The sequence below is a fragment of the Equus quagga genome, chromosome 1 (assembly GCF_021613505.1).
Source record: "Equus quagga isolate Etosha38 chromosome 1, UCLA_HA_Equagga_1.0, whole genome shotgun sequence".
Classification (NCBI taxonomy): Eukaryota; Metazoa; Chordata; class Mammalia; order Perissodactyla; family Equidae; genus Equus; species Equus quagga.
The window spans coordinates 134,502,527-134,514,591 of NC_060267.1; the positions used below are offsets into that span (position 1 = coordinate 134,502,527).

The following is a 12,065-nucleotide window of genomic DNA, read 5'->3' on the forward strand; positions in this document are numbered from 1 at the left end:
CAACCCCTCTGGGGTACCTGTCTGTGGGCACTCTTCAACAAGAGTGGCAAGTGCCCAGACATACACAGTCTGTATATGTGTGTGCATATAACCGTGGGTGTGTGTGCACACATGTATTAGGTATTTTTGCACCCATGCATAGGTCTTATTTATGTATTTCTGCACACACACATATGTGCCTGTGAGCATATGTGGATATATAGGTAAGTCTATGTGTGTTTGTGTGTCCTTATGTGTGTGTATGTGTAGGGTTGGAGAGGTACCAGGCCTTTCACAGTCCACCCCCGGCCTCACTTAGACTTTATCTGTTCCGACTGCAACCAGGCAGGCACCTCACCAAGGGATGAGAAGGAAGCTGTCCCAAGGTTCAGGGGCAAGCAGAGTGACCCCCATTCTGGGTCTCAGGCAGGGCTCTGATGGCACACCTCCTGCAGCCTGGTGGAGCTGCACTGGGGAGAGGCTGGCTTGTCACCAGTAGCAAGCATCATGAGTTGGGGTTCCTGGCCCCTGCTCAGCTCTCATAGAGGGATGTGAAGTAGACCCATGTTAGAAAGCTGCCCTCCTGGAAGCAAGCAGGAGCTCACCCTAAATCTGTGCTAGCCTCCTTAGGATAGGAGAGCAAGGAACTGACCTTCTTCCCCTCTTCCCTCGCTGGCACATGTCATTCGAAACACGGTGGCCCATCTCTAAGAAATCCATGGGCACCAGTGGGAAAAGGAAGTCTGCTTCCAAGATGCTTAAAGTATTCTTGGTGACCCAGTTCCTGAGTCACCAACTATGTGGATGTGTATATGGGTGTGCACACCAGTTCATATCTGCTCAGTTCGTATCAAATGTCCCTCTATCATGGCCAAGCCTTGCCCTGCTAGAAAACCCCCTTCACTCTGTGGTTCTGGGGCGTGATATGTGCGGAGAGGGAAGGCAGCTCCAAACATGCCTCTTGGGTTTGGGCCTGGCACCTGGGTGAACAGGGATGAGACAGACACAGGAGGAGGAACGGGTTTGAGGGGAGGTAGACATGCCATTGGGCATCCGAATGGAGACAGTCTGGTAGGGGGTGTTGAACAGTGACTGTGATAGATTCTCGAGCAAAGATGAGGGACAAGGGTCCTGGGAGCACAGAGCAGGGAGCTACTCTAGCCTGGAGGATCAGAGGAGGCCTCCCTGAGGGTGACACCTGAGCTGGGATCTTCTAAAAGGCAGGCAAAGGGTAAGGACAAAAACAGTCCAGGCTGAGGGGATAGCATGTGCAAAGGCCTGGAGGTGTGTGGGAGGGCATAACCCTCAGAGAGCTCAAGCATACCCCACCTGCAGTTCCCTTCCTGAGACCAGCTCACCCCCAGGGACCCAGATCTGTTCTGGCGGCCCCCACTCTGCCCCTCAGGAGACCCTGGTGAGGGGGGGGGGGCACCCCTCCTTGGGGCTGCAGGTGAAGGAGGGTCTGAACCCTGAAGGGCAGGAAAGGCCACATTCCTGAAGAGGAATGTCTTTGATCCCAAGGCCTCGCCCAGGGCACCAGGTTCCCTCTCCCAGCACCATCAGGGAGGCTCACAGTTACTGGGCAATTGCGGTCCTGGGCAGGGGCCGCTCTGACCTCTGGCTGTCTGACCACTGGCAAGTTCCTGCTGTGCTCTAGCCTTATAAGTCAGAGGGTTCTGTGTTGTCCCCCCACCCCGCCCCGCAAGGGCAGCCCTGCTATGATCCATGTTATGCATTGTATCTAACTGTTCAAGACTGGAGGCAGGGCTTCCACTCAGAAACCAAGGCTTTGGGCCTCTCATCCAACCATGGTGATGGAGGCCCAGGGCCCGGCTGCCACCTCACATGGCCAGGCTAATTCTCCTCCACCCCTTTGCTTCCACTGTCACCCTTCCCCATGAGCTCTCCCTTCTGAACTCATCCAAACCCTGCCTTTCTTTACATCCCTGCTGGAGGATGCCCTCCACCACCCAGGGTTTTTTTCCCAATTCCACACATCCTCACCAGTCTCTCCCCCAGGGTGTGTGTCCCCCCAGAGGAGTGCAGATTGAGAGAGACAAGGGGGACATCGTGAACTAATTTGAGGGGTGGCAGGGCCTCCTTTCCTCTCTCTAGGAAGGCTCTTTCCTCATGCATGGGGGACGGGACTGTGGGGCACAGTGGAGTTTCCCACTTCAGCTGTACTCCTAGTGAGAGCAGCAGCCAATTCCTCATGAGGCACTGCTGTTGCTGAAGCTAAGCCGCCTGATACATGAGTCAGTGGCCAGCAGGTCCCCTCCCCTGTGGGTCTGCTCCCGTCTCTTTTTTGAGTGCTGCTTCCATCCCTGACAACCAGCTCCTGGACTGCCAGCCAGGGGTCTGACCCCAGAGAAACACCCTCCCAGCTGGACAGATTTGTGATGGGCTGGCTAGGCACTATCGAGAGCAGCACACTCCCACAGCGGGAAAACTGAGGCCCAGAGAGGTGAGAACCACACTCCAGTTACAAAACACGACAGCAAGTGATAGGGCAGAATCTGGGTCTAGGCCCTGGAAGCTCTTTCCATAGGTCCTAGGACCCCAGGGAAGGAGGCTCTCCGAGCAACCCAAAGACAGCCCTGGGGGAGGCCAGAGATGTGATTCTCCTATCACTTCTCGGGGGATTGAATCCTGAGGGATAAAACCATCTCTGGCTGCAATGCTGTGGCCCTTCTGGAAGTGTGACTGTGGGAGCGACCCTTGCTCCTACAGGGGTAGACCCTTCGCATGGAAGACTGGGGGGAGCGGGACTGCTCCACGGTCTCCCCTCTTGGTGCCTTCCCGTCAGCGGCAAGCTCAAATCCTCCGGGTAGTCTCGAACACCACCGCCTCCTTCCTCTCACCCCACTCTCTCCAGCTGGGGGTAAAGGCAAGGTGGCTCACAGCCGACCAGCCTCGGGCAGAGGCGGGGCGGGCGAGCCCCAAGGAGGCGGGGGCACTCCGCCCGACAGGAAATGGACCAGGCGGACGGTAGGGCCCAGCCGCGAGCTCCCACTCCGGGGCAGACAGGCCTGGTTCCGTAGGGAAAGCGCGGCAGGCCCTGCGCACGCGCGCCGCTCGCGCCGAGCCGCTTTGTTCCAACGCTACCTGCGAATTCATTCACCTCCTCCGCCCCGCCCGCCAGCGAGCTGACACAGAGCGCTCGCGGAGGCCCCGCCCACTTCCCGCGCTGGGTGGAGCCGGCTGCGGGCCCCGCCTCCCCATCACTGTCTCCTTCGGTCGCGATTGGCCATTTGCGCGGCTCACTCCCGCCTACCGCAAGGTTTTGTTGGTGCATTGGGAAGGAGGTAGGAGAAGAAGAGCCGCTTATAAAGGAGCGCTTACCCCCTCCCACCCGCCCCTTGGAGAAGTCACGTGGCACTTCACTCGGCGCCTGTCACCACCCTGCTTGTAAAGCTTTCTTAAGGGGCTCGCTCTCTCTTCCCAGGGCTAGTCCTTTCTAGGATCTGTCCACCCCTGCCCGCGGAGAGTGGCACCGCCCTGGGCCGTCCTACTTCTCCAGGCTCTTAAGTGCTTATTCCCAACCAGGCCTACTGGGATGAGACTCAACCCCAGGTCCCAGAGCCTGTGGCCATCATAGGGACTAGGCAGTCGCCTAAAGCGGTTACTGCCTAAGCACGGTGTCTGGCACGTAGTAGGCGTTCAATTTCCATTTGTTGAATGAACTAGCTGAGAGAATGAATGAATGGGGTTGACAGACAGGAGGAGGGGAGGTTGGGCCAGCGTGACCGCCCCTCCCTCCGCCCCGTCCCTGGAGAAACTCTGCTTCTGTGAATGTAGAGAGAAGATGCTAGGAACAGGACGTCCCCAGGGGAGCCCTTCACGGTGGGGCACAGATGAGCTGGGAGCACAGGCATAAAGGACTCCGGAGGGCGTCTTGGCCGGGTCCCCTAGGCGGGTCATAGCCAGTTCCGGGCAAGGCGAGACGGCGGCGCCGCTGAGGCGGGGAGAAGGCCGGGGCGCAGATCTCCAGGCGCACGGGTCCGCGAGCGCGTCCGCGTACCCCGTGGGGAGGGGTGGCGGAGGCGCGGCGCCTTTAAGCCCGGGTGCCGGCCCCGCGGCCCCGCCCCCCGGAGGACGCCTCGGCGCGCGGCCGCCGGAGCCGCCGTTTAATTGGGGCTGTCAGGCCGCGGCGCGCGCGGAGGGCCGGGCGGGACGGAGGCCGGGAGGCCGGGAGGCCGGGGCGGCGGGCGCGCAGCTCGGCGGGAGGCGGGCGCCCGGAGACGCGGCTGTGGCCCGCGCGGCCGGGGCGCCGTCCCAGGGCAGAGCTGCCCGGCCCCGGCCCCGGGCCGCCCGCGCTCCCCATGAAAAACCAGCTCCGCGGCCCCCCAGCGCGGGCGCACATGTCGGCCTCGGGGGCGTCGGCGGCTGGGGGCACCGGGGCGGGGTCGGAGCCCGGTGCAGGGTCCGGGTCTGGCGCCGGCACTGGGGCGGGCGCGGCGACGGGTGCGGGGGCCATGCCCTGCAAGAGCGCCGAGTGGCTGCAGGAGGAGCTGGAGGCGCGCGGCGGCGCGTCCCTGCTGCTGCTCGACTGCCGGCCGCACGAGCTGTTCGAGTCGTCGCATATCGAGACGGCCATCAACCTGGCCATCCCGGGTCTCATGCTGCGCCGCCTGCGCAAGGGCAACCTGCCCATCCGCTCCATCATCCCCAACCACGCCGACAAGGAGCGCTTCGCCACGCGCTGCAAGGCGGCCACCGTGCTGCTCTACGACGAGGCCACGGCCGAGTGGCAGCCAGAGCCTGGCGCTCCCGCCTCGGTGCTTGGTCTGCTTCTGCAAAAGCTGCGCGACGACGGCTGCCAGGCCTACTACCTCCAAGGTGAGGGCAGTACCGAGACCCCTGGCTGGGATTGAGCCTCTCCCGCGATTCGCTGACGCCTCTGCCGGAGGCTGCTTTCTCTGCACGCGCTGAGCCTGCCCGGCCCGGCGCCACGTCGCCCCCCGGCCCGCGTCTGCCCCTCCCGGGAGCCCGGTCCCCGCGATGCGGCTTTAGGCTAGCGCGGGGGCCCCCTCTGCACCCCTTTATTGGGACGATTCGAGTGGGCTGAGCAAACTTTTCCCCGCCTAGGCTTTCCTTTTTCCCTGTTGCTGGAGCCATGGCAGCGCCCAAGTTCCAGCTGAGCCCCTTAAAGGAGTGAGGGACCCCACCTGGCACCCCGAAGGCAACAGGGCACTCAAGTCTAGCTCCTCCAGCCTGGAATGTGTGTCCCTGGAAGGCCAGGGTCAGGACAGGAGCCTTTCACAGCATCATCCCGGCTCCCAGGGCAGAGGGACCGTTTGGGTTGGGGGACTCCGGGCATCCTAGTTTGGGTCTCACCACTTGGGGATCACGGCCTCTGGGAGGCGCTTGGGGCGGGGCTGTAGGCAGTGTCCCTTGCCCCAGCCCTGGTTTTCCCGGTCCCTCAAATCCTGCCTCCCCAGAGCTTGTAGAAGAGGGAGGCAGCGCCGGTTGGGGGGGGGGGGGGGGGGGCCCAGGGGGGGGCGGCGGGGGTTCCCAATTAAAATTCAAAAAGGGCCCCCCGCGGGGGGGGGGGGGGGGGGGGGGGGGGGGGGGGGAGGGGAGGCCTGCGGCACCCTCGGGTGCAGGGCTCATGCCTAGTTGCAAGGCGCTCCCCATTTCTTGTCTCCGTAAAGCCCCCAGCGGTCCTCCCCGCCTTTGGGTCCAAGGCTGGGGGGTCTTGTGTTCTAAGGGGAGTTCTGGAGAGGTGGAGTTGGGACCCTTTTTATGAACCTGTCTCTGTTGGCAGAAGGGGCCAGCCAATACTTTCACACTACCCTGACTGTGGTTGGGGGTGGTGGCCAAGCACTGGACTCCCAGTCAGGAGGCCCAGGCCCCTCGGCCTCAAACTGACCCAGGTGCAGCTCTGGCCTCTATCTATGAGGCCTTATCTATAAGAGGGGTTTGCAAACCCACCGGTGCTGGCCTATGATGGGGTTGTCTGCTTTCCTTTATCGCTTAGCAGTTATTGAGCACCCTTGGGTGCCCAGGTGTGCATGGGAGCTGTGGAAGAGGAATAAGCTGGGGCTTGTCCTCAAGTACCCCTAAAACTGGTAGTATGGCTGGGGCCCTGAAGCCTAAGGGTGAGGATATGGAGCTCAGGCATGTTCCTTCACGTCCTGGGGCCTCAGTTTCCTCATCTGTGAAGAGGGTCGTAGAATAGATATGGAGAAAACAGAAGACAGTACATGTGTAACATGCTTGGCACAGCCCATGTTAGCCGTTGGTGTTATGGCGCTTTACATGGGGAGCCCTGGCCATGGTTGGTCTTGTGCAGACTGTTTGGGCTGGTGGCATCAGCAGTCTCTCACCCAGGCCCTGTCTCACCCTGGCTACAGGTGGTTTCAACAAGTTCCAGACAGAGTACTCGGAGCACTGCGAGACCAATGTGGACAGCTCGTCCTCCCCAAGTGGCTCGCCACCCACCTCAGTGCTAGGCCTGGGGGGCCTGCGCATCAGCTCTGACTGCTCGGACGGTGAGTCAGACCGAGAGTTGCCCAGCAGTGCCACCGAGTCGGACGGCAGCCCTGTGCCATCCAGCCAACCGGCCTTCCCCGTCCAGATCCTGCCCTACCTCTACCTCGGCTGCGCCAAGGACTCCACCAACCTGGACGTGCTCGGCAAGTACGGCATCAAGTATATCCTCAACGTCACGCCCAACCTGCCCAATGCCTTCGAGCACGGTGGCGAGTTCACCTACAAGCAGATCCCCATCTCTGACCACTGGAGCCAGAACCTCTCCCAGTTCTTCCCTGAGGCCATCAGCTTCATTGGTAGGTGTTGCTGTGCTCTGGGCAGGGTGGGTGAGCAGGCGCATCAAGGTGTGTACAGAACTCTGGGTGTTGCCCGCGCCTGACTGAGTATCTCTGGGCCTGTTGAGACCTGTGTGTGCCCTGCATGTGCCAGCGTGTGCCCATGGGTGTACCTGGGCCTGCTGTGAATCACTGAGGCCCTCAGGGCCTGAGCAGTCCCCTGAGTCCTGGGCTCCCTGCAGCTGTCAGTACCTTGTGGACTCTACTGTCTGGTTTGTGTTTTTCTGGCCCCGCTGTTTCAGGCTTAGCAAGCTGAAACGTCACAGCTCACAGAGCCCCTGCAGGTCTTGCTGTCTGCATCACACCTCAGCACATGTGTCTCTCCAGGCTGGGGCCGTCACGGTGCCTCTTTGGGCTCTACTGTGTACCTGAGGGAGCTGAAGGATAGCCATAGAGCCAAAGGCCTACCCCCAACAGGCACCTATTGGAATGGGGTTACCCAGAGTGCCTTGGTGGTGTCCCAGATGCCCCTGGCAGCCTGTGGGGCTTGCTTGGAGTCTAGGGGGTGTACAGAGAATGTTGGGGGAGGCAGAGGAAGGCCTCCCCCAGAGCACTGTGTTCTGCTGCCTGGCTTGGAGCCCTCTGAGCCTCCTACATCCCCAGCCTCAGCTGACTTGAGCCTTATCTCTGACCTCCCCACCCTGGTTCCTCCTTGGCCAGCTGGAGGCTGTTAAACTGCAGGTCATCTTCCCTGGCCCCTGCTCTCACCCAGGGTGTGGGGAAGGGACACAAGATCAGGGTGATTGTAAACTCTGGATTCTCTGAGCCTGGTGGCCCAGTGTTTCTGCCCAGCCTCTAGTGGCAGGGAGGGGATGGCCTGGGCAATCCTCTCCCGCTGGCGGCCGTGTCCAGTGGAGGGCGTTTTAGTGTCAGCTGGGCTGGGCTCGCTTTAATAACAGGAAGTGGGAGGCTTCCCCGCCTCATCCGCTTACTGGGAACCAAAACTAGGTGCCTGGCTGGGAGGAAGGAAGGAAGCTGAGGCCTGGGGGAGGGGCTGTCACTGGGGCTGTCCGGAGTGTCCCAGCTCTGCCCTGGAGGACATGGCCGAGAGGGCTGGGGGTGCTGTTTCAGCATTCCTGCTGTCCCTCAAGGAGAGAGGAGAGGGGACCCCAGATTCCCCAGGGCTGAGCCTGGCTTGTGGGGGCCTTTATCCTTCTTGAAGTCCTCTCTACATCTGGGGAGGGGGATGGAAAAGGATGCAGGGGTTGGGGGGCACCTTGTTCCCCATTTGACAAGTGAAGGAATTGAGGCCCAGGCATCCCGTAGGATTCAGTGGGACAGGATCAAGCTTCAGGCCCCCCACACGCTCCCCTTCCTGCCCCCCCACCAGCCAGCCACACCCTGAGAGGGCTAAAAATAAAGCCAGCAGAATTGGGTTCACTTTGGATCACCCATGAATGGGTTTGGGGGCCAGACGTTCCCCATATCCTGGTGTGTCACCACTGGAGTCTCCTCTCCACCACCCCCTTCTCCTGCCTCAAATCTCAAGGTCAGACTACACGGCTCCACACGAAGCCACAACATCTGTCTCTTTCCCTGCTAGTCTTGCCCCTAGTCAGTCCCCAACCCTGGATTAAACACCTACTGCATGCTTAGCCCTGGGTTCCCTCTGTGGGGGCAGGGAAGGGAAGCCCTGCCAGGCCAGAGGCGATGAGCACCAGATGAGGAACAATTTATGAACCTGTGCGTCATCTTGTGGGAGTGCGCTGATTGAGTGCTGACTGTGTGCCTGGCTCACAGTAGACTCAGAAGCAGGGAGATGGGGACCTTGAGGGCTCAGGGCTGCCTCTTGTTAGTCTCTGTCCCTGGCACAGCTATGGCACTGAGGCAGCTGCCCTAGGGTCCAGCAGAGGAGAGATTACAAGACTGAGTTGTTTAGTGGCTCAACCAGTATTTATTGAGCTCCTCCTGTGTGTTAGGCAGAGGAGTCTGAGGGAAGCTGGGGGAAGCTGGGAGGGTGAAGGGTGGAGGGGAGGGTTGGCAGAACCTAGTTGGCTGTGGTGGGAGATGGCACTGACACATGGGCCTCTTGGGGGAAGTCTAGTAAGTGGGGTGGGCCCCACTTAAGCAAACTCCACTTGTGAAATCTCAGGCATGGCCCTGGTCCCAGACCCTGCCTATTCAGGAACAGGGCTAAGGCCCTGGGGACTAGCTGAGCCCCTTATTCCCTTGAGGAGGGGCCTCCCTCGGGCCTATTTTCCAGGAGGCTCTTGGGGGTGCCTATGGGAACTGCACCATGAGAACAAGTGCAACCCCCACCTCTGCCCCCGCATCATGGGCTGACACTGGCAGGTGCCACGAGTTAGGAGGAGCCTGTGTGGCCTTGGGCTCATCACTTTGTTTCCTCATTTATAAAATTCGCTTCCTAGCCGTGGTACGGAAGACCTGAGAGGATGAGGTGACACTCGGCGCAGACGTAGCACACAGTTGTAGCCACAGTAGGACTGGCAATGATTATAATTGTCACAGTCGCTCATGTTTGTGGAGCCCTCACTTGGCTCAGGTCCTTATGAGAGCACTGTGAGTATGGGGCCCATTGTATAGACGAGAAAACTGAGGCGCAGGGATCCCAGTGACTTGGAGTTAACATGCGGTAGAGCCCGCTCCACAGTCGTGCTCTTGACCTCTGCCCCAAGTTGCTGTCCTCCCTGCATAGGACTTCAAGAGTCAGGCAACACCAACCAGGGACCAAGTCACCATCTGTGCTCCAGCCCCACCTGCTGTGGCTTCTTGGAGGAGGGCCTCCCTGACCCATTCCTGTGTGTTTCAGACGAGGCCCGCTCCAAGAAGTGTGGTGTCCTGGTGCACTGCCTGGCAGGCATCAGCCGCTCAGTGACGGTCACTGTGGCCTACCTGATGCAGAAGATGAACCTGTCACTCAATGACGCCTACGACTTTGTCAAGAGGAAAAAGTCCAACATCTCGCCCAACTTCAACTTTATGGGTCAGCTGCTGGACTTCGAGCGGACGCTGGGGCTGAGCAGCCCATGCGACAACCACACGCCCAGCGAGCAGCTCTACTTCTCCACGCCCACCAACCACAACCTGTTCCCACTCAACACGCTGGAGTCCACGTGAGGCCGGGGGCACAGGCGGGCCGGGTGCCAGCCCCTCCCTGATCCTCCACAGGGCCAGGTGGGAGGGCCCATGCCTGCTGCATCTGGCCTGAGGAACCTGGACATCGCCTGTGCCCAGAGGCCCAGGCTGATGGCTGGCCAAACTTCCCTCACCATCCTGGGGAGGGCGGAGCCCACAGCAAGCCCGCTCTCTGCAGAACTTTCTGGAGAGTCCACTCGAAGTCTGAGGCCCTTGGCTCTCAGACACATGGCTTTGGGAGTCCAACAGGGCCTCATCCTTGGCCTAGGGCACTCCTTTCTGTTGATGGCCCAGCCAGTCTGGCTGTTTTTTAAAGACACATCCACGGACCTGAGTTTACTTTTTACTTTTGGCAGGTAAATCCGAGCTCCTTGGAGCACAGAGAGTGTTCAAGCTCTTCTTGATTTTTCTTTTTTTAATGAAAAGTGTTATTTTCAGGCTACATGCAACGGTGGATTGTATAAACCAGTATTTCATCCCTTTCTTGATCCTGCGAGAGAGAAGTGTTCTCCGTTTTGTTTTTCTTTCTATTTCAAAAAGCAATTATTGGTTTTTTGGTTTTTATTTTTTAACGGAAAAGACAAACCCCGTGTTGATCTTGACCAAATGCGTTTTGCACATGTGTGAAGCCTCCGTTTCTGCAGCGGGCCCTTCTTGAAGGGGTGGCTTGCAGCTCTTTCAGCGTCGGACCCCCAGTTGTGCCCACATCTCCCACCTTGGCACAGCCCGACTTAGCTCTGCATTTGCCGGCAATGACTGCTGCAAGTTGTGGTTGGTGGGCTGGACGGGTGGCCTTTTCATTCTCTGCCGTCCCACCTGCCCCTCCAGTGGGGCCACGGGAGACTGCCAGGCAGTAGCATTAGCCCTCTGGGCTCGGCCCTTCACAGGGCCTGGGCCCCGGGCCCTTTTCTGTATGTACCCACTACTTCTGTCTCTTTCTCTCTCTCTCTGTCTGTAACTGAGAGTGGAGGCCCAGTGGCTGGGGAAGCTTAGGCCCAGCACTGCCTCCCAGGTTTCTGTCCCTCACCCTGGCTGTTGCTTTGGTTCAGCTGCCGCTCCCAGCCCCTCTGTCCCCTGGAAGCCTGCCCTGTGCTCATCTTGCCCATCTACTACCAGGAAACTCGCATTCATTTCAGTTCCAGGGCAGGGGTAGCGGGGAGGTGATGGGGGTTGGCAGCAAGGCTGGGCAAGTGAAGGGATGTGAGACTCTGTCCACTCCTACCCCACCCCACCCCTAGTATCCACAGAACAAAGCCACGGATTCCGTTATCCTCCTCCTGTTTTGTTCCTTCTCCAACCTCAGTTCTGCCAGGTGTCAGGACTGCATGGGGGCCGGGGAGGGGTGAGTGGTCGGGCAGGGGTCCCTGAGCGAGCCAGCACTCGGCATGCAAGCAAGGCCACGGAAACTCTGCCCCCACTGCATCTTACCTCACAGGGGTTGTTTTCAGGGATTCTTTAAGGCAGCAGATTAAAATCTTGCCACAGTTGAGAAATTGACAAAAAGCTTCCATGCTGTACATGGTTCTTTCTCTTTTTTACTTTTAAAAAGAAAAACCCAGAAAGATGCATCAGATTTGTGTAAATGAGGGTATGCCAAGAGGGTGGCCAGTTTTGCTTTATGATCTTATGAAGGAAAATTTGTGACCCTACATATATATATATATATATACACACACACATACATATATATATCCCGAACCAACAGCGGGACTTTGTTTATATTGCAAATAAATATTATTTTTTCTTTAAAGTGAGTTGTGGTGTCCAATAAGGGCCTGGGGCCGGTGGGGAGGGGTGTGCAAGGAGAGGCATTGTGGCTGCCATCGCAGCGCCTGCTCTGCGTAAGGTGGTGGCCTGGTCTGGTCCAGGGCCTGCTGGGCACTTGCTTTGACCAGTCAAAGGGGCCCACAGCCGGGAGAAGCAGCCAGGCCTCTGGGTGCAGCTGGAGTCTGGGCATTTCCCCAGCCCTGCAGGCACTGGCAGGCAGGGGCATCAGGGCTTTCTCTGTGGCTTTTGCTGATTGGTTGACAGGAGATGGGGACCTGGAGGAGGTTTCATGGACCAAGGCCACACAACTGAGCCCCTGCTCACCCAGAATCACCCCAGGCTACCTGCTTAGACCTTGCCCAGACTGCCCCAGGGCTCTGGGCTCCTGGACCT

At 59.4% G+C, this 12,065-nt stretch overlaps 1 protein-coding gene across 1 annotated transcript; it reads left to right on the top strand.

The window, feature by feature from the left end:
* Positions 1–3,427: 3,427 nt before the first annotated feature.
* Positions 3,428–11,655, top strand: DUSP7 (dual specificity phosphatase 7). Its single transcript, XM_046681720.1, has 3 exons — positions 3,428–4,818; positions 6,336–6,770; positions 9,580–11,655. The coding sequence occupies exons 1-3, from the start codon at positions 4,302–4,304 to the stop codon at positions 9,885–9,887; spliced, it is 1,260 nt and encodes a 419-aa protein (XP_046537676.1). The 5' UTR covers positions 3,428–4,301; the 3' UTR covers positions 9,888–11,655.
* Positions 11,656–12,065: the final 410 nt, after the last annotated feature.